Source organism: Amblyomma americanum, chromosome 1 (genome assembly GCF_052857255.1).
Source record: "Amblyomma americanum isolate KBUSLIRL-KWMA chromosome 1, ASM5285725v1, whole genome shotgun sequence".
In the NCBI taxonomy this organism is placed as follows: Eukaryota; Metazoa; Arthropoda; class Arachnida; order Ixodida; family Ixodidae; genus Amblyomma; species Amblyomma americanum.
In genome coordinates, this window is record NC_135497.1 from 252599064 (window position 1) to 252620998 (window position 21935).

Consider the following 21935-nt stretch of genomic DNA (forward strand, 5'->3'; position numbering starts at 1 on the left):
CGGGATTGCCGTGAGGAATCTGGAGACAGAAGCCCGCTTGCATGAAAGCGCTACGCTCGTATTTTGGACCGAAGTGCATTACTATTTTTGCTTCGAAGACTGCTTTTTTTTTTTCAAGTGGAGAGCGTGTGGGCAGCTATCGTGGAGTCGAAGTTCCACAGCCAAGCCTGACTGTCTTGACACTGCTTTGCAGGGAGTTCCTGGACTGGATGCCCCGTGCCCGCTGGGCCCGGATGGTCTGCCTCTACCCGGATGCGGCTGGAAGCCACCAAATACGTTAGGAGTACGCAACCTACAATGCAATCGTCATCAGACTGTTTTGAATCGTTATGCTTGTACTCACCGACGGGCCTCTCGCCGATAGGTCTGACACGTGACGTTTCAGTAGAGCGCAGATCCTTAGCGTTCTACTCTGTATACTGAAACTTTACCAGCGTGTACTACCTGTCGGAACGATCGATCAGATATCACAAGCAGATTATAAGATGCAGTGGCATCAGAAGTGAACGCAATATGGATCCGAGCTATGAATGCAGTGGTGTGCTACCTTGTGAGAATTATGAGGTGTGTGGAGGTACTGGTGTGCAACGGTTGCGCATGCGCCTACTGATTTATACGGAGTCGCATGTCAACGCATTGTTTTGATTGCATTCGCGGCTTGACTGCTTTATCGTTGCCTGCAATTTCGGGCCATAATTGGGCGCGCGCGTCATGATGTGACGAGTGCAGTTAGCGCCTTACAACGCCGTTAAAGGTTTGAATAACAGCTCACTAAGGACTTTCTAATTGTTTGCGACAGCCATCGAGCTCAGCGTGAAGGCAGGAATATATTAAAGTTATCCCAGAAAGATTTTTTTTTTTAAGGCAGCTGTAGAAGTCACTGCAATCTCCAGCCGCGTTTGCATTCACTTACAACGACAGAGGCTCAGTCGTTCGAGCTTCACTTGACTGTGATCGGCCAGTGTCTCGTCTACTTAGTCTCATTCAAATTCTCTTATACATTTTAATAGCAAAAATGTAGACGTGTCCGTGTAGAACTTGCGCTAAATATTTCCAGGGAAAGGAGAGGCGGGCCAGCCTATCCCACTTTTTGCCTCTGGCGGTATTTGAATTTTTGACTGTCTTAGTTTCTTGTTTGCCTTCCTTTTTTTATTATTCTCTTCTTCCTCTCCACCTTTCAGCTGGTGCACGAAATCGCCATATAGGGCTGTGACGCAAACTTTCACTTATGCAAGTGCAGTCCGTTGTTGGCCGATGCCTTTCCTGTTGGATATTGTGATTGACGGCGCACATCATATCTTATCGTGGTGGGAAATGAGAAGCGCACTGACCAATCGCGAACCGATCTCTTACGTAAGAGGGGCGTTTTGGAATACGGCCTTTGATATTCAAAGCTTCCCATATATATTTAAGCTAGGTTGGCCGGCGGCTTGGCTACCGTCCCGTTGGTTGTACCGTCGCTGGCCAGGGTACGGGCGTGATCCACTCACGGAGTTGAACTGAAGTTCCAGCAACTTTATGAATCCAGCCCATGATGTCACAAAATTAGGCACAGTACACACGGGCAGTGATCGGCATTGTGCTTAGTACTTCTTAATTTCTCTCCGTCGAAGATGATGGAGTGCATAGTGAAAGCCCTAATCAATATATCACGCCTGCTCTCAGGCGTGATATATTGATAATTTTCCACCATTAGCGTGACCTGTCGTGGGTCGTCTTTCATTTGGTTGTGTATGTGTGCGTAAAACTGACTGCTAAAACGCTCATACAAGTAAGCTTCTGCACGAAACCGCCCATTGAAGCTGCTCATTAATCTTTCTGGCTTTCTTTGTGCTAATGCCAGCCGCCTTTGACGTAGTACGTTCTTCGTCTGCAAAGGCGCTTTAAAGGGACACTGAGGATAAATTGAGGTAGGCTCGTATCGATCGAATGCCAGCTCCTAAGCGCAAGAAGACCGCTCCTACCGCAAACAAAGCTCTTGTAAGGTAAAAAAGAGCACGAATTAAAATACAGGTATCGCCGCCACAGGCCAATCTCGCAAGTACAAGCGTACAAGCCGTGGAAGCGCGATGACGAAATACTGGGAAAACTATGGATCTCTGAGGCTGACAAACATGCATATATATGTTTTGGTTTCAAATTGCAAGTGCGCTTTGATCACGCAAGGAAGACGAAAAAAAAAAGCCTGAACGTTGGAAGCCAAAGAAAACCTGCTAAACAGGCGACAAGCTGAATTTCGGTGCGTTTTTGTGCTTCTCGGCTATGCGGTTGGCGTGCCAGCGTGGTTTCGTTTTTGAATCGCCTCGGTTTACAAGTGCGCGGCAGCAGAGCAATTCAAAGTACCTTTCTAACTGCTCCAAGAACAAAGTTGATGCCACGGCCTGCTCCTACGACGAGGGAAACGCCTGTGGATAGCTAATGTTGCATGAGCCTCCACGTTAGCAAACACATCACTCCAAGACGCTGGGCCGCATAGCCAGCGCTACGAGAACTATTTTTACAGAATTCATATATGTCCGTACGTACCAGTTTCTACTCATAAGTCCTGACGATGGCTCGGCGGTGATAGCTGCTGCACCAGTAGCTTGGCTTGCTGCCGAGTCCTCGACGCTCGGACTATTCTGCCAGCCCCGCCGCCGAAGCCCGCATGGGGTTGAGGTCGCTGAAGTACAGGCCGCAATTCTTTGCGAGAACTTCGTTGTCGGAAGTGGAAACGGGACCCATCGTAACGTTGGGTGCAAACGTAAACAAAGTGACGACTGCCGATAGAGGCCTTCATCGTCCGGCCGGCGGCAGTTAGCATTCCGGCTGCTGCTAGGCTGCACCGCTCATTTCACCAATCACGGAGTCCACGTTGACGTCAGCTTACTTCATTTTTCGTCTATTTAGTGATCGGAGAGTCCCGGATTTGAATAAGAGCGACGGGAAAAAGTTTGTTTTTAAATTTTAATCCAAATCCCTTAGCAATGTCTGCACCTTTAGCTGCCGGACAAGCGGCAACAAAGCCACAAAATGCCGAACTATCAGATTTTTCTAAAAAAAAAAACAATTATAGAGTTGCCTTCAGTAACCCTTTAAAGACGAAGACGCTATTTCTGGCGTTCAGAAAACAGGCTAGGACTCTTGTGCTTTTCTGGGCTGGTGCAAGAAGATCACTCTCGTTTTGTTGTGTACCTCCGTTCTCATATCGCGCGCCGGCCGGTCGATCCCGGCGATGGGCACATGTCTCGGTTTAATCAGTGGCGGCTAACGAAAGGAATCGGGACGGACTATAATGAACAGCTATAACACGCCTTCCCCAAGCCGCCTCAGTTTTGGTCTCGGCAAATGCGGAGGGCGTAACGTGCAGACAACTGAATGTCAAGATATATGCGTGCAGCGCTTTGGCTGTCACTCATACGTGCTACGCGCAGCGCATAAATGTAGATGGGATGATGTTTTGAAGGCAGTGGTTGTTTCTGCAGCGATGACACCATGCTTCCAACTAATGCAGCGCCCTTATGCCGACCGTCTATAACAGTCGGCAGCAAGTCAGTTAGAGAGTTTTGAGAGGCCAGAGAGAGATGGGGGGGGGGGGGGGGGGGGCTCTGAGCTTGAGCGTTTTCTCTCTCTTCGCCACTGCTTTGAGTAACGCGCCTCGCTTGACGCCCGACGGCCGCCAATAGACCCTGCACTATAGCGTTACGACGTGCTCGACTCCAGGAGTTAGAGCGGCCAGTCCGTCAAGATCCCGTAGTTAGTGCAGCAGAATGCAAGGCCAGTGCGCATCGACGTCAAGAACCCGCAGTGCGTGACGCAGAAGCCTCAGCAAAGAGGATGCTACTTGAAGACCCTGCGGTGCGTGCCGTCAAAGCTGAGGCAAGGCGGATTCGGCGTCAAGACCCCGTAGGGCGTGCCGCACAACCCGAAGCGAGGAGGCGAGTGAAAGCCGAAGGAGCCACGAAGGCGTTTCACGAGCAATTCCGGGAGAACCAGATTGGTTGCAGTTTCTCTGTGCGTGTTTGCGTCGACGCTTCCGCCGCTATATACCTGGCGGCAATACCATCGGCTTGCCACTCTGCGCTGCAGCCTCACTATAGATTCCATTTGTGAACCACCTGTCGCCGAACCGCGCTACACTGCAGTAACTGCGGCGTCAATATTTTTTTTTTTTTACCCTCAAGGACCCAGGGGCGTTGTAGAGGGCCTGAGTACTGTTAGCGGCGGGAGCAGTGAAAGGTATCCTTAAAGTACAAAAATAAATAAAAGAACAGACACGCATGCACTAAAAAACGTGGCGCAGGCTGTTTAAAAGAAGAAAGGTTCATGACGTAATGCAGCGTAAGCAGACAGGACGAACAGAAAACAGTCAGAACACGCGCTGGACTCTGCTTTCCGTTAATTCCGTCTGCCTGCCCTATATTAATGTATGAATCAGTACCAGCTCGCCACAATGCCATAATCGCAGCCTTAACTGAAAGACAGGTTCATGAGGGAAATATAATAATAATAATAATAATAATAATAATAATAATAATAATAATAATAATAATAATAATAATAATAATAATTGGTTTTTGGGGAAAGGAAATGGCGCAGTATCTGTCTCATATATCGTTGGACACCTGAACCGCGCCGTAAGGGAAGGGATAAAGGAGGGAGTGAAAGAAGAAAGGAAGAGAGAGGTGCCGTAGTGGAGGGCTCCGGAATAATTTCGACCACCTGGGCATCTTTAGCGTGCACTGACATCGCACAGCACACGGGCGCCTTAGCGTTTTTCCTCCATAAAAACGCAGCCGCCGCGGTCGGGTTCGTACCCGGGAACTCCGGATCAGTAGTCGAGCGCCCTAACCACTGAGCCACCACGGCGGGTTTGAGGAAATTATATGGTGCGGGGGGATACATGATGGATGGGGGTGACTGGGATTGATTAAGAATTTGGTTAGCGTTATTTGTGGCGCTTTTATTTACTTATGTACTGTAGAAAAGCCTGAACTAGGCAGCTGTCTGGAAAGGTGTTTTCAGGCACCGAATGAAACGAACGAAATCCAGGTGCGCCTTGTCAAGTGCGCGCCGAGTGTGAACTTGCTGCGCTTCGCGGCGCTCGCCGTGGCGTCAAGATGCGACCGGCAAGGTTACGCAACCGCATTTCTCATTCACTGGACTCCTTTTTTTTTTTCAAAGTTGAAATAAGCATGTAGTAGAATAGTGATAGTTATTTGACGCAAAAAAAAAATGTGTACTAATTGACGTGACACGCAGATTACTGCAGGAAGGAAACAGACGGCGTTCGACTTTTGCCACTCCGCAACGCGTCGCAAGAGAGAACAGCAAGCTATCCTTTTTCATCCCTGCTTTCCTGCCTTCTTTTTGGCGCGGTATTGTTCTCTCGCATTACTAACGCTTCCGTTCCCGTCGCCCGCCCTTTATTTTCGCCTCGTGCAATCTCGCCTCGGAGGAGAGGGGCGAGCCGTACGAACGCGCTCCTTGCCGGCCGTTCGCCTGGTGCGTGCATTTCTCTGCACGGCGCGTGACAGCCCGAAAACCTTTTGACTCCGGCCTCTCGCTCCACCCGCAACTCACTGGGCCAGAAGACGCTGATAAATACGGCGCCTGGAACGCCGATAGAAAAGAAAAGAAAAAAGTAACGACAACAAAAATCGTGCGAGAGAATAACGTTTAAACGTGGGCGGTACGTATTTGCAGCCAGAAGCCCATGCGCTACAGGCAGAGAGAGAGGAGGACCTATGCGCTACTCCGCCAGCGCGGAAGCGCATGTTAGTGAGAAAGACTAGGTGTGGCACGGTGTTATCGTTTTTTTTTTTCTGCCGCCTCTTATTACCGGTCTAGTTTTTTTTTTTACTCTATTCGAGCCGTCTTGCTGAAGCAACGATTGGCACTTTACGGGAGTTCGTCGCGCGGCGTGCGCTAAGAGTGCTACAGCTAGCTAGCCTCTTCTATTTACCTTTTTACTCGGCATGCAAGCTGATCGTTGGAGGAAAAAGAAATGCAAGAAAGGACGCCGTTTTGTCTTTTGTAACTGCCGAGGCAGCAGCTGCTGTTGCAACGGAAAGGACAACCATGTCGGAGCAAGCGACGCGGCAGCTGTTAAATGGTGAGACAACAAACAATCGCGTTCACCATAACTGGAAAGTTGTGCGCTCCTGGTGCGCGCCTGATACGCTGTTCCTGACTTCGTGCGGTAATACAGGGTGTCCAAAGTTAGGCTTTACGGTATAAAAAAAATGCCTAGAGCGGTGCGCAAAGTCGTTATTGTAAATGAATTATGCGGCCAGGTGGACACAAACAGTGAGAAAAAAATTTTCATCGTAACCTGAGTAGTTAACTAAAATTCGTTAACTTTTTATTCACTCCAGTTGGCGTGCATGGTTTTATTAAAACTTAGAGGCAGTGGTATTCAAGGACTATTCTATTTTGTACAATTTTAGCAACGCGCCTGTGTCCTGAGATGTGCGCATCCAAAATTTCGTCCCAAATCGTGTAATTACGCGTGCGAGACCGCGCTCGGCTTGAAGCTGCTCCCTGGTGTGACGCCACAGCTGCTGCGTATGGCGCTACGCCTTACAAGTATGTGGAGTTGCAGTCAAAGGTGGCAACTTTTCGTTCTTGGCCAGCGAAACCAAAGAATCACTGCGCCGACAGTGTGGGGCGAGCGCCGTCTCCTTAAGCGATGTTGCTTCTAAAGTGGGTGACAGGACGTGATGCCGCTTTAGAGTACAGTGTTTTATTTAGCGAATGCAGTTACAGTTGTCTAGAGGGCAGGCCAGAAAGGCAGATAAATGCATGACGAAGAGTCTGCACCCCTTCTTGCTCCTATTGAGGAGCACAAGACACTCAGTGCAGAAAACACACTAAATGAAAATACAGAATGACTGGTTAACATTGCATTGTTTTATATTGAACGTCCGCATGATTTTAAACGAAAACATAAAAACAAGATAATAATGAGCAGAATAGTTACGCCTGGAGTGACAACAGGTACAAAGTGATAATCTTTTTGCAAGTTTTCAATGACTTGCTTTCTTGAATAATGTTGGTAGCAGAAAGATAATCATTTCAAGAGCTGGAAATTCTGTAAGCTATGCTGTTTCCGAGTGCCGTAGTTTGTTCGTATTTCTTCTTTATTATAATCTGTGCGTCGTGTGTTGTAGTTATGTACTTTCGCAAGGCACTTGTAAAATGCGGCAGGATTGGGATACATTTGTAGGTAAGTGGCTAAAGCTATCTTTTTGCTTATAACATTCCATGCAGTAAGCAACTGGCGTTTTATAAACAATGGGGCAGTGGGACCTCGGTAAGGAGCATTTTCTATTAACCTTAGAAATTTCTTTTGCAGTGATATATGTTTTATACGCTTGCTTTAGGTGCTGTGCCCCAAACAAGAAGACAATAGTGAAATCGCGAATGCATCAGTGTGTAATATAGTTGCTTCTTCAGCCAGGCAGGCATTACGTCTTTTAGTCTATATATTATACTGATAGACCAAGAGATATCGACACGACCTTTATCAATGCGAGGCGACCAACCTAAATGTTCGTGAAATAAGACGCCAAGAAGAGTATTCTATGTGTGACACGTTGGATAGTTTCACCGCGAAAATGAACTAGTGTTTCTTGCTTGATGCACTTGTTAAGCGCGCAGAATACAATGCACTTAGTTTTTTATTGTTTAATTCCAGTTCATTAATATGAAGCCATACAGACAAATTTCCCAGTCATATATTGGCGTCTACTTGTAAAGCATCTAGATCTTGTCCAGAGGGAAATACACTGGTGTCGTCAGCATACAACATTATTTCTTGTGTAGATAGCACGTGAATGATATCGCTTCTGCGGTCCAGCGCAGCGTTACCACACAGCTGGCCAAGAGCGAAAATGTATAAGATGTACTTGCAACTGGGCTTGTTGGTGCATATTCGTGAAAGACATAAGAGCGCAAACTGGCAACACGGACAAGGAAGGGAACAGGACGAGCGCTACACTTTCAACAGGGTTTATTCAGGGAAGAGCGTATATATAGCCTCTGACCTTATCCATGCTCTTAATCTCAATTTGATAAACATCTACCTTTCACAGATATGCATAAAGGAACATCATTTCACTGTGCCGGATAATAACCGAGGTATCACTGATGCAATTGTCCCCTCGTTTTTTGATATAAAAGGCTTCCACGAGCTCACGTTCGGTCTTATCACGGCTTTTCAGTAGCACTTTGCATTCAGGCAGTCGGGGCTTGCAGACTATACGTTTCTCTTTCGAGCATTCTTGGCAGTGGTCTGGAAGATGGGCTCCTTTCTTATTCAAAGGATTCTTGTGTTCAAGCAGGCGCTCATTAAGACACCGGCCGGTCTGTCCAACGTACACCTTCCCGCATGTAAGCGGGAACTCGACATTCTTGTCAGCCGAAGCGCCATACGCAACAGCTGCGTCACATCAGGGCGGAGCTTCATGCCGAGCGCCGCGGTTTCGGATGCGTAATTACACGGTTTGAACTGATTTTTTAGACGTGCAAATCTGAGGACGCAGGCGTGTTACTAAATTTATAATAGAATAGTCTTTGAATGCCACTGCCTCTACGTTTTCAGTCTAACCATGCGCACTAACCGCAGTGAGTAAAGAGTTGATTAATGAATTTTAGTTAATTACTCTGGCTACGGTGACAATATTTTCGCTGTTTGTGTCCGCCTGCGCCACGTAACCTATTTACAATAATCACGTTCGCGTGCTGCCCATAGTATTTTTTCTTAATTCGCAAAACTAATTTTGAACACCCTGTATACTGCGCGTGATAGGCTGGGAGAAGGAAGTAAGCGTCAAGAGCACAACTAACAGCCGCTTCGCTTACTAATAATAATAGTAATTATTATAATTGGTTTTGGAGGGAAAGGAAATGGCGCAGTATCTGTCTCATATATCGTTGGACACCTGAACCGCGCCGTAAGGGAAGGGATAAAGGAGGGAGTGAAAGAAGAAAGGAAGAGAGAGGTGCCGTAGTGGAGGGCTCCGGAATAATTTCGACCACCTGGGGATCTTTAGCGTGCACTGACATCGCACAGCACACGGGCGCCTTAGCGTTTTTCCTCCATAAAAACGCAGCCGCCGCGGTCGGGTTCGAACCCGGGAACTCCAGATCAGTAGTCGAGCGCCCTAACCACTGAGCCACCGCGGCGGGGCTGCCACAGAACAACATAAGAAGGCTGGGGGTGGAGGAGAGGCACAAGAAGCGCGCCCCCCGCCCTCCTTTTTTTTCGGTATGCGAATAAGGTTTCAGAATGCTTTGTGCATATACACCCCTACCTTCCCTCCACCAGCCATCCACCAGCTCGCCGCAAGGGTTGTCCATAATTTGCACCTGCTCTTTTTCCTCTCGTTTTTTTTCCCTCTTCAGTTGTTCTCTTCAGCATCTAATCCTATGCACTGTTCGAGTTCCGTTCGTGAGAACGCAACACCCCATTCAAGACACAGTGGAGCTCTTCGGTGATGTTTGTCGCGCAAACCCTCCGAGCTTCTTGCCGCCCTTTTCGTGTGATGCGTCTCCCATCGAAATGCACACGCCATTCATTTCGTAAGACTGTGTTTTTACCTTACGTGGCTATCGCTGAGAACGCTCCGTCCTTCGTTACTAATCGGGGATTATGATGTTACCACTGTGCCGCGCCAAAAACATATCATTTCTGTTTGTTTTGCCTCCAGCCTTCATATCGTGCTTGTAGCTTTTGTAGAGCAGATTATTTGAGGTGTTTCTGAGCGACAGCAACTCTTTTCTTAAATATTTCGACGAGCCCTCCTATGTGCACCATTACATGTATCCTTCGAGATGGGAGCGCTTTTAGTTGCCCTGGTTTCTATTTTCAGTTTCGTGGAAGTTTGCATCTACGGTTTCCTTATTTTCCCTTCTATTTACTTATTTCTCCTTTCTCTTCTCCATCTTTCTTGTAACCCGCTGCCTTTGCTGATAACTGCCGCGAATAGTTTTCCATTTAGGGTCCCACCTCTGAGTATGACCCATGAAAGAATGTGAAGAAAGCCAACAGTTACGAACCAAAAGAGCGGCCCTTAATCGTTCCCCTAAAGGGAAATATTTTACAGCAAAAGCTGTAATAGCTTTCTATCAAGTCATTTAGGGGTACAACGGCACCGTGTAATGCGTTACGCGTTTACTCTCTCCCGTCGACGGGAGAGAGTTGAAGCGGTAGCGAGATGCCACCGGTTCAAAAAAAAAAAGGTTTTCGGGAAAGGAAAGGCGCGGTAACTGTCTCTCTTCTCGGTTAACACGTCAACCGGGCCGTGAGGGAGGGGAAGAAGGTCTGAATGGAAGCGGAAAAAGAGAGAAAGAGGTGCCGTAGTGGAGGGCTCCGGAAAATTTTTTCACAAATACTGAACACCACCCGCCGCGGTGGCTCGCTGAGCCGGTTAGGGCGCTCGGCTACTGATCCGGAGTTCCTGGGTTCGAACCCGACCGCGGCGGCTGCGTTTTTATGGAGGCAAAACGCTAAGGCGCCCGTGTGCTGCGCGATGTCAGTGCACGTTAAAGATCCCCAGGTGGTCCAAATTATTCCGGAGCACTCCACTACGGCACCTCTTTCTTCCTTTCTTCTTTCATTCCCTCCTTTATCCGTTCCCTTACGGCGCGGTTCAGGTGTCCAGCGATATATGAGACAGATACTGTGCCATTTCCTTTCCCCCAAAACCTATTATTATTATTATTATTATTATTATTATTATTATTATTATTATTATTATTATTATTATTATTATTATTATTATTATTATTATTATTATTATTATTATTATTATTACTGAAGACTTCTTACGTGTATGAATGCGAGAGCATGCATTGTAGTCCAGCGGGTGACATGTTTTAGAGGATCGCTCGCGACAGCTCCCGAGTCTGAGCCTCCTGCTCGGGGCTCTGTCGCATTGCCTCCGCTTGACTGACTGACTGAAAACTTTATTTTCAAAATATATACAGGGAGCTAGTGGAGCGGTCCTTAAGGGTCCGTTCCTTACAAATGCTAGGTGGGATGCTCATTACAGCAGCCCATTGGCGGTAGCCGCTGCTCGGGCGCGCCCGACCAGGGCCTTTTGGCTCGCCAGGTCAGAGCAGCCGAGCAGGGCCGCCGCCCAGTCCTCCCGGGCAGGGTTGGGGATAGGGGGAAGATGCGGAGTTGATTGACATGCCCACACCATGTGGTAAATGTCCGAAGACTTTTCCCTGCAGTGCGGGCACTCCCCTGTGCACGCAGGGTCGAAATGTTTGATTACTGCCGGGCACAGAAGTGTTTTAGTATAAAGGCGAAGGAGTAAGTGTTCCTCCGCCTTCGTGAGGCCCTTGCAGGGCTTAGGAAAGATTGCGTGGCCGAATTGGTAATACTGGATGATTTCCTTGAAGGCAAAAGCCGGATTCGGGTCGGAGTCCGCATCGGGGGGAGGCGAGGGTGATGCGCGGAGAGTGAGCGCGCGGGCAGCGGCGTCGGCCGCTTCGTTGCCCTCGAGACCCGTGTGCGCGGGAGTCCATACTATTTTGCGGGACGCGGGAGCCGCGGGATAATTACTATGTTGAAGAATTCGGTATGCCAAATAGGGAATAAAGCCCCTTTCTATGTTCCTGCAGGACCCCCGCGAGTCGGTAACGATGACCCGCGAGTCCTGATCGGCGGCGGCGAGCGCGATTGCCACCTCTTCCGCATGAGTAATGTCTTCCTTCTCGTTGTCGCAACTCCGGATTGTTTTTCACGACTCTGACGAACTGCTTCCGCTTCAGGTTTTCGCAACTAGACGTCGGCCGCAGGCTTGTGTCGCTTCATGTCCGCTCCTCGCTCGCAGAGTTGGTCCCCTTCACGCTTGAATTGTTTGAGACTAGCTTACCGCGCTCCTACCGCAGCGGTAGCCGTCGATGGCGCTGCCCGCGGTTCTGCAGCCGTCGTGCATCATTTCTCTGCTCCTTTGCCTCGGCGGCGGTGGCGTACTCTCGTAGGCGCCCTCGTCTTACTGTTGACGTAGACGCTGTCGCCTCGCAGGCCGCAGACATTGATGTCGATGCCGTTTCATCACACTTCATCGCACACATACCGTCCACAAGGAGTCTGGAGAGAAAAGACGTGCGCGCGGCCGCGCAACCCTTCGCAGAGACTGCTATCGCATGAGAGAGCTAGCGCTACTGAATCATGCGGCAGGTGGTCAGCGCCGTTGTCAGTGCCGGCGCCTACTCCCTCCGACGCTCGTCCGCCTTCTGGTGCCTTTCCACTCGGCACACGCTGTCCCTTGCCTTTCTGTCGAGAAGCCAGCTGCAGTCCTATTTCTCTGTTCTCCTCTCACGCCCTCTCCGACTTTTTTTTCGCCCTGAAGCTGCTTCGGGCGCTTCCCTCTCCACTTCTTGCCATCTCCAGGGCTCTCCTATTTTTGACGCGAGGGCGTTAAGGAGCTCGTGAGTCGGTTTTCCGACTGGCATCGTCGTCACCGCTGCCGCGGCTCCGTCTCGTCGTTCGTGCCTGAAAAATCCCAGGAGCACCAGCAACTGAGACCTTGCGCAGCTGCTCCGTCAACGCGAGGAACCAGCAACCCCCCCCCCCCCCCTCCATCCCTTTTTCCGCGCGCGGCTGCCGAAAATGCGGCGATCCGATTGCGACCGCTATGGCACCGGCCAAGCGGAGCGCGCCGTCGAAGTGGAGAGGGAAGCCGGTTTGACCACAGCTGGCATAGCGAGAAGGACGGGGAGGAAAGGAAAGACACTGAACCGCGCTGTGGGGGTAGGCTTGAAGGTGGGAGTGAAGTATCAATCAATCAATCAATCAATCAATCAATCAATCAATCAATCAATCAATCAATCAATCAATCAATCAATCAATCAATCAATTTTTATTTCCTTTTGAAAAGAAGGAGTACAGGACTGAAAGCTCAAAGAGCTTGACGAGGTCCGACCCCTTACAAGTTGGTAAACAGCAAGTTGACGGCCAGTCATACATGATAGCAACAGTATAAATAGCAATAAGAAAGAGAGAAGGAAGTGCCGCTAGGTGCCGCGCCTTGCCGAGGCTTCGGCTACAGCGCACGAGTGCACTAAACGGCGCCTCGCTCGTCGCGGAGGCATGGGAGAGGCTGGCGTGGTTGTTGAACGAGGTGGATAAGAAGATCGACGGTCGTGAGTACCACATAACCGCAGCCACCGCAGCCGCATGAGGCTTGCGATCGTCACAGGGAGGCAGCTGCGGATTTGAAAGCCGCGTTGACGACGCGCGAAGAGGAGGAACGCCACAGATGTTCGTGACAAGTGTGCGCCGTGGGACGCTTGTAGATTGGCCATACCGGCAGAAGTGGATAGTCCCCATTCCGACGAGAGTGTCGAAAGTGTGTTCATGTGTGAGCTAAACGTGCAATACCGCGCCGGTGGTGTTGACGCTGGTTGTGCTGCGACGACGAGTGATGATGTCGTGGCGGGTGACGAAGACGGAAATGCTAGTGCCAACCAGCTTTCGGTGATTAATGCGCTAAGCCGGCAAGCTTAGCTCTACTGACTTTTTTTATTTGCTGTGCTGATCAGTGCAATCATTTTTTTTACCTGAATGATAACCAATCAGAAAGTAGAAGCAAAAAAAAACATAAGCCGCTGATGGAATCCGAGCCCTCGACCTCCGTATGCTGCGTACAGTGCTCTACCAATTCAGCTATGGCCGCGGCCGTCTGACCTTCTACTTTCGGGGATATTCGTGCTGCGTGTAATCTAACGTTGAGATACGAGTGTTCACCAGAATGGCAGTCAGCAGTGACAAAAAAAAAAAGGCAAGGACAAGCTTGCAGATCTTTCCGTACGAGGCCGTGTGATGAACATTAATCTCTTGAGTACAGAGTGAATCAGCAAAAATTACTGTCCTGTTATGTGCCCAGTAGTGTAAATTTCTGAAAGAGCGTGTAGATAACTGCTTGCATTTCGTCTTGGGTGCATATTGTCAACTATTTCCGCAAGTTTATTCCGTTCTCTGGTGGCGGTAGGTGGGAGATGATGATTCAGTGAATTGACAGAACGGTGCAAAGCGCAATGTGCTGCGAAAGTCAAAACGGCGGCGTGATGTTCGGGCTGACGGTGAAGCAGCCCAGGGATTACTTTTCTATTGGATTTTTACACTGCGGTGCCTTAACGACCTGTGGCTGGAAAGCAGGGAAGAGTCGCTGTCCCCGAAAACCCCCCAACTTTTCAACGTACCCGAGCTCCGACCTCTCCGCCGAGTATTCTACACCCGAATGGAAAGCCGAGTAAGTCTTGCGACCAGGATTTTCGCGGTGAATGAGCCGAACCGCTGTACTTTCCGCAAGCTTTGACGACCAAGAGAAAAGAGGCCTTTTGAAGATGTGGCGCCCTTTTTTTGCCGAATTTTTCACTGCAGCAGGAGTGCGGCCGCCTCATTTCGGTTGGAACTAAGCACAAGAATGTCTTATATGTATAATGAGATTTCGGTACACGTCATAGAGAAGAAAATTCTGGCGCTCTCTGCCGTATACACTAGCGATGTGATGAACAATGGCCAGTCATGTGTCAAGTTCCTTGGCAGACGACGAGTTAGGCCTGGCCGCTTTGAAGGGACTATGCAACGAAGAAAAAATCACTTGTAAATGCTTTCAATGCTTAAAAATGATGCTAAGAAGCATTCACACCAAGTATGAGTCTTCAGAACTGAGCCGGCAATTTATTATGAACTTTTAAAAACCGTGTTTTTTAAAATTCGCGGGCCGATTGGTGTGATCGTAGTGACCGATTTTGGAACTAAAATCGTAGAAGAAAGACGTCACTGTACCATGACGTCGCCAGGCCACCACACGCTTTCATTCGCTGGAGCCACGGCAGCCACGACGTCACGGGCACACTTCCGGTAGCCGTGAAAATCGTCTGCTCGTGCCGCCGCGCGACCCCCTCGGGCAAGCGCGAGCCAGGGCATTGCCTTCGCGCTTACGGTTTCAATTATCCTCTGCCGCCTCCTCCTGTCGGGAGTTCCGGAGCCACTCGCACGGCTCTTCGTACGCACGCATAGGGCTCGATGCCCATCGCGGCGGTAAAAGCGAGCAGTCGCACCTCGAGGTCCGGGTTTTTTATTGCTAATTACCGCAGATGACACGCAAAGAAACCCGACGGGCGCCGCAATCCAGGAAGGCGAAGAGACCGGAGAGATGCCGCCACGCCGCCTACGCTGCTGCTGGGGGCTAGGAGCGACAACCGGAAGTTGCAAACTAAACGTCAGCGGATGACGTATCCATGGGCAGGGCCCAGTCCCAGAGCTGTTTTATTCATTTTTTCCTGGTGCTCCTCGTGTACGAGTTGAGGGGGGAGAGGAGGAGCGTAATTTTTAATCGTCTATATCTTCGCTGTTATCGATGCTATCTCAAAAATTCTTGCACTGGGGCGACGAGTGATCGAATGCTTATCTCTCATCTGCTTTACGTAATCTCAATTAATTTATTGCATAGTCCCTTTAACTTGCTGATCCATCTTCGCCAACTGCTCGAAACCAGGGGCGCCAACCAACGGCACTGTTCGAATCTGCTTCTCATGCGCAGTGGCATGGAAAGCGTAGTTCTTTTGTTCGATTCCCAGCGTCATTTGTCTTCTATTATTTTTCCCACATGACGGGGATGTGCTTTTAGAGCGCAGCTCCTGGACGCCCGTTTCTGCATTCCGCGTCGTCGGCGTAACCGGCTGTCCAAGTAGCACAGTGAAACGCAGCCTGGAAGGTGGCCCCCCACGGGAAGAACCTGCTAGCGGTCGCAGGTGGCGTGAGAAGAGCTGTGCTCAAAATTCGGGTTACCGACAATCGTAATCGTCTGTAAATTGTTTTATGCCTTATTCCAACAAACTGCCTGTGTGTACCTTCTTTACGATGTTATCGGGCTGTGTGGGACCCTCTAGATTAGTTCCTGTGGTAGCTGTGGCCCAAAGCGCACGCGAAAATTCACTGTCATGGCGCTCTGGTCTCTCGCGCAGGGTCCTGTGCCACCAGTACCACCGGAAGAACCACTAGACTCCTAAGATCGCGCTCTACAGAAGCTTCTGGCGGCATCCATCAGAAGCATCTTCGGTAAGATGCCGAAGACACAAGTTTCGGTCATACCCTGTATTTTAAGAACCCCCAGGTCCCTGTGTCCTGCCTCACTGAAATCTGGCAGCGCTGTGGAAGCTATATTATGAATGACATCACCTAGCCAGGCACCCAAATCTCAAAGCTGTGAGCACGGAAGAGTGGCTGGTGCTCGCCTGACCTCGGCATTCATGACAGCTCAGCGTACGACATGCGAGGCGCTATTTGATCAAGTACTGGTACATTACGGGCTGGTGTAATATTGTGAAGAGACGGGAAAGAAGCTCGCCATTTTTGCGCTAACGGACCGCGCCCATGTCGACTCACCCTTATAAATAAACCCGTAATAATATTACGATCATTTTTTCGATTCCACTCCACGTTTATCTCCCTCTCTCTCTTTGTGATTGGCTGAAGCAAAGCCGAGTTCTGCGTTTGCTCTTCGTCACTGGCCCAAGCCAAAAATAGAACAGAGAAAAAATATAAGGAAAACCGAATGGAATCTGAATTTTATTATATCGGCCCTGATTGGCGTACAAAATTGCGGTAGTTAACCCTGTGATATGCTGACGTCAGCCGAGGCTATACCACAGTGCTGCAAAGTTGTAAATGAGATATATGACACAGCTTCAGCTGTTAAGTAGTCAATGCTCTGTTTTATCGAAGAGGTTATTCGAATGATTTTGGGCACACTTCTAAACGTCTTCATAACATTGAATGTGTGGCGTCATGCCGTTTGCCCGCTTGCGCTGAAATACTGGGACCATGGACCGTATACATACTCTCAAGCTAAGCGTGCGTCTTCGTACGCGAATTCGCTTTTGATCGCGCATGGCAGTAAACGGGACGGCAGATAGCTAAGCTGCCGACCAGTAACAAACAGATGTCGCTTATACGCACTGACAGACTTGAGGATGTTGGCCGTAGGTCCGAATGAAAGAAAAAAAATAACTTTTTGTTCGCGAGATTGATTGGCCATAGTGCGGTTGGCCAAGGTCGTAGCTCTGGTCTCACCTGCCGTCGTGACTGGCCAATTACTCTGTGCCCTTATGTAAGAGCAGTTTTGTTAACGTGGCTCCTGTTTGTCGCCATGGCAGCCGCCGGTTGGAACCGGTAGTGCGCGCGCAAAATGTCAGGGCATAATAGACAACGGTATGACAGCTACCCATGATTATTCGGTTCTTGTCATTCCGCTCTTTACATTGTTCTGCCTTTTCCCCGTTACACAGGAGCGCGAAGGCATGAGCAAAGCTCTCATCTCTCTCTCTCTCTTTTTTTTTTTAGAATGTTCCGTAAGTTCACTGTCGCGAACTCAATAAGGACGTTTAAAGTTCGGGTGAGAATGCATCAAAGGAGATGCCTGCGCAATTGGGAAAAACCTTCAACAGCATGTGGGAGAACAGATGTAATCTCAGCGCTGATCGAATAATTTGATCAACAGATAACAGTGATGTCATTTAGACTCATTATTACTTAAAGCAATATAGACACCAAATTTTTGGTCGCGTGTTTTCTTCTTTGTAATGATGCGGGATAAGTTAGTATACATAAAATACCACGCGGTGATCCATTTATTGTAATTTCTTAATCATCGTCGCAAAGAAAACAGGAACCAAAAATTTGGTGCCTTTTTCATTTAAAGACTTGACAAAAATGAACGCGTTTTTACACGATGACACAGGGCCGATTTGTGGCGCATACTAATGACAGTAATGAAAGGTACAGTGCCCCGGTAAAAATCATTCACAATGATTGAGGCGGCGTAGGAAAAAAGGATGGTGGCGTAACTTTCGAGACAGGAATTCTTGTTCTCTGTTTACTGAATCGTTGCAACGTGCAGAGGAGCGCGTAATTATGAAATTCACAACCGCAACAGCCGAATTCGTCTACTCTAACCGAGCCAGTGCGACAATTCCATTTCGATCCTAGCCCAGTTGTCCATGCGTTGCTGCGCAGCCACAATTTCCAGGATTGACCGCTCGGCGCCGTCTTTGACGAAAACAGAATTGAATCGGAGAAAAAAAAAATCGCTACTACTAGCCCTGAACATATGCACATACAAAGCAATAATTTTATTTAGAAACGGGATAAGCGATTTCGAATTCCAATAATTTCAGATAGCGATAATTCCCAGTGAAATTGTTACTTTATGGAATTATCGGAGCCCTCTGGAATTTCCTTGTTACATCAGGTACCATGCCTCGCAATGTGTTTCCACCAGAGGCGAAGCCACAGCTGGCGCCAGCGAGTCAGGGGCCGAATTCACGAAGCTGTGCGCGCGTGATTGGCCGACGCAAAGCGCTAGAGCAGCTTCGGGAACGCGGCCCCCAACCCAATGGCGCCAGCAGATTCTGAGAGAAGGTATGGTTATTCTCTATTCCCGCACGCCGAATCGGTGTTGCCGGTTACAAAGAGTATGTGTCAGAAAAAGTGCAACAACGAGGCCGACGCGCAAGTGCCCGCGCCATCCGTCGGCTCGTCCCCTGCTGTTGTATGTACACTTTCCTTAAAATGTCCTACCACCAAGTGGCGTTATAGTGACCTGCAGCTCGCGTCGACAGCCGAACTTTCCGGAGCACCGTTCGCGGCGCGGGCACTATCGACAGCCCGCGGGGCACTCGCCAGGGGCTTCCGAGGACGCCCGGAAGGCTAACGTGGGGCTCCGTGTTTATTCTTATTCCTGCTGGCAGATGTCATCGCTCGACGCTGTCGCCGCAGAGCAGCGCCGCCGGGACCGCACCAGTGGGCCGTGGAACGTCGGTGGCCGCCGCAGCTTCGGAGAAGCACAGCGCAGCCGCACACTCGGCACCCACTGCTATTTACGGGTTCTTTTTCGCTGCAAGTTTTGCTCTGTTCGCAGCCCCGGCGCCTTCGACGCGCGCGCGCACACACAGACACGCACACACACACGCACACACGGCCCTGCAAAGGCGCACTCTTGCGCGCCCGCTTCGACCGAGCCCCCGATGACAGCGCGGCCGAGCGCGGAGGTGTGCCCCGTGCCCTAGCACTGATGACCTCCCCGCATCACCCGAGCCTTGCTCTCTTTCTTTTTCTCTTGACTCGTTTTTCGTCTTCAAATATTCGCAGGGGTAAAGAGAGAGGGGAGGGGGAGAGTGACAGGCCGAAGGGCGATGTCAAGAAAGCTCGCCAAGGCCCCAGTGGCATATGCGTCAAAACTGCTGGTGAAGAAGCCACGGCGTTCACAACTGTTTATTCGACCAGACAGATGAGGTCGTAGCGGTTTATTCTTTTTTTGTATAAGTAATTTCCTCAGTCTTTCTCGATATAATCGCGTGTTCGCCCGCGAGAGTGCCCTCAACGAAACGAGGGGCTAGAAGGACGTTCCGCGTGCCGTTGCCTCTGCTGGTCAACTGTGCAGAAGTGCGGGCGTCCAATATGGACAGCCAATTGAGACCGAGGCACCGTAGCCACTTCTCCAGCATGTTGCCATTTACCTCGACAACGCGTGTTGCCAGCAGGAGTAATCAAATGCTGGACAACACAGGACGCATCTGAATCAGAAACGGATACAAATTGTAATATTAAAAAAACAGACAGTGCGTCCCGCGAACACGAGAGTACATAAGCGAACTATATGCGACACCATGCTTGAATTATTCATTCCGAAACATCACTTAGAAGACCTCGCACTGGTCGTGTGGTAGCCTACATGCTCTCTAACAACCAGCAGGTGCTGCCTTCCGTAGCTGTTGTGCGACAGTGATGGAATGGTTCCAGCTGCGGTACATAGATGGCGTGCACCTCCTCCCTCCTCTCTGTGTTCTCGGTCATTGTCTGTATTTTCGATCATTGTAAATGCCATCACCTCACCTGCACCACGTGACTCGTCAGCTGTCACTAGACTAGAAGCAAGAGCCTGAGAGAGTTTACTTCAGCTGTTTTTTTTTATTTTCGCGTTTGTCGCGCCTAACTCAGCGTCAGGTAATTACCGGCGTTTTGTCGGAACAGCGTGCACACTGTGTTGCCTCGCCACCAGCTGTACCACGTGGCGTTCTCCGGCGGCGAGGCATTCGAGGATGTTCACGATTCTCTTCGTGTGGGATAGCGGACGCATTTGCCTACTTCGAATTCTAAGAAATGGCACTGCTCGTCGGACTGAGCTCGAACATGTGACAAAGAGAACTCGTGGGCACGGCTGCCTCGTTAGAGGCTTGATTCTGACGGCAGACGTATCGAAACATCGCAGCAGAGCCACCAAAGTCACTAAGTTTTTTTCAAGAAACTGAGATCGTTTCCTCCGTAACCCTTCGATGGTTCCGTTAAAGTGCAGAACTATCGTTCGACGCAAAAAAAAAAGAAAAAAGGGCAAAAATCATGTAGCCAATGTCAATAGAGGTAGAGAAGAGATACGGGCATAGTTGGAGGCTACTATTCACTGTCAACCCGTAAGAAAACAGAAAGAAGGCATGCACCTGTCCCGTGTAATGTCAGTGAAACTTCCCATGGGCCGCGCTCACGACTCGTGCCGTGCACGGTGCAGTTCTAAAACAGTCGGCGACTATATCACCAGATCGGTCGCGCTGCGGCGGCCGGCGATTTCTGTTCTCACATCCGTGCACAGCCAAATGAAACAATAAACAAACAACGCAAACACTACAGTGAACAAAAAAAAATCAGTCATCGTGTGTCGTGACCATGTATAGAACGAGAAGGTGCGCAATACTTACTTTTGTCTCCTCGCAGAAGCACTGCGATGGCGGGCGCCCAGAGTTACCAGTGTGTACCGACTTGATGTTTGTATACGCCAGTGACGCGTACCAGCGAACTGGCGCCGGAAGAAACGTTGTCCCCCTTGCCCGAAGTCACCCGATCCCAGTCGGCTTGGGCGCCGCCATCCCTCGGAGTCTGCGCTCTCTCGCTGCAGTAGCCGTGTCGGCCTAGGAACTCCCGAGTTACGAGCGACACCGTGCGTGGCGGTGGGTGCGGGGCTTCGAAGGCCGCGCCAGGCACGCGACAGGAAGTGTCGTCGCTAAGACGCCTTTCAACGTCCAAGGTGGTTATTTCAAGCCGTGATCGGTGAACAACTGCGTTCCGCTGACATCGCGCGCGTACTATATACTGCTATCACGCGCGGGCTAGGAACAGAGTACGGTACAGCGCAGGCTCAGCAGCCACCGCCTGTGGCTCGTGCGGCTGCTGGCAAACGGGGGGCGCTCGGAGAGTGCACCCAACACAGACCCCCACAAGCCGTCTCTCTCCCATAGCCACGTGTTCCGTTTTTCCTTGCTCAAGTCCGCGTAAGCACTTTCGCGCGTTGGTGCGCTCGAAGTAGAATCCAAATGGGGAGCTCGGCGCTTGCGTCGCCGAAAATGAACGCGCTGCATGTATTCCTCGGTTGGATGTGCGCGCGGCGCTTTTAATCGGAATCGAGGATGTCGTTCGATGTACTTTGGCTCCGCTCGTGCCGACCAGGGTCTGGTGACTTCGCAGTGTGTCCTCGTGCTGTTCGGTCCCCTCCCTTGCCCCAACTAGAGTCCCACTACGTGTGTTCGTGTAAACTCAGGAGGCAAAGTTTGAAGCTAAGTTATTGTTTGACGTCGCATTCGTATCCATAGTGTGAAATAAAATACTTTTTACTCTTTACGCGTTTCCCAGTGTGCCGTCTCTCTCGTTGCTGGAGAGTGCTCGTCTGTCGTGCTCGTTGGGTGACTATAGCGCGTAGTGTCGTGGTGGCAGTTCCACCCTTGTGACGTCCGTGAAGCAACTACAAAGGCCACTAGCAGCTGCCACCATCCGTCAACGCACTGCTGGAAGGCGGCTCCAAATGCCACGTCAGACGCCTCCCTCGTGACGAAGAATGGAGCGTCAGGTGTTCGATGAGCAAGGAGTAATGGCTTCAGCGAGCTGA

The 21935-nt window shown here is 50.0% G+C and overlaps 1 protein-coding gene across 1 annotated transcript in view; it reads left to right on the forward strand.

Moving 5' to 3' along the window:
- The window catches only part of LOC144116766 (uncharacterized), a 121609-nt gene extending 99939 nt beyond the window's left edge, over nt 1-21670 (forward strand). Inside the window, exons 30-32 of the mRNA XM_077651218.1 lie at nt 194-283; nt 15970-16063; nt 18754-21670. Coding sequence (XP_077507344.1) covers nt 194-283; nt 15970-16014 — 135 coding nt within the window. The 3' untranslated portion in view covers nt 16015-16063; nt 18754-21670. The remainder of the gene's footprint in view (nt 1-193; nt 284-15969; nt 16064-18753) is intronic.
- The last annotated feature ends 265 nt before the right edge of the window (nt 21671-21935 follow it).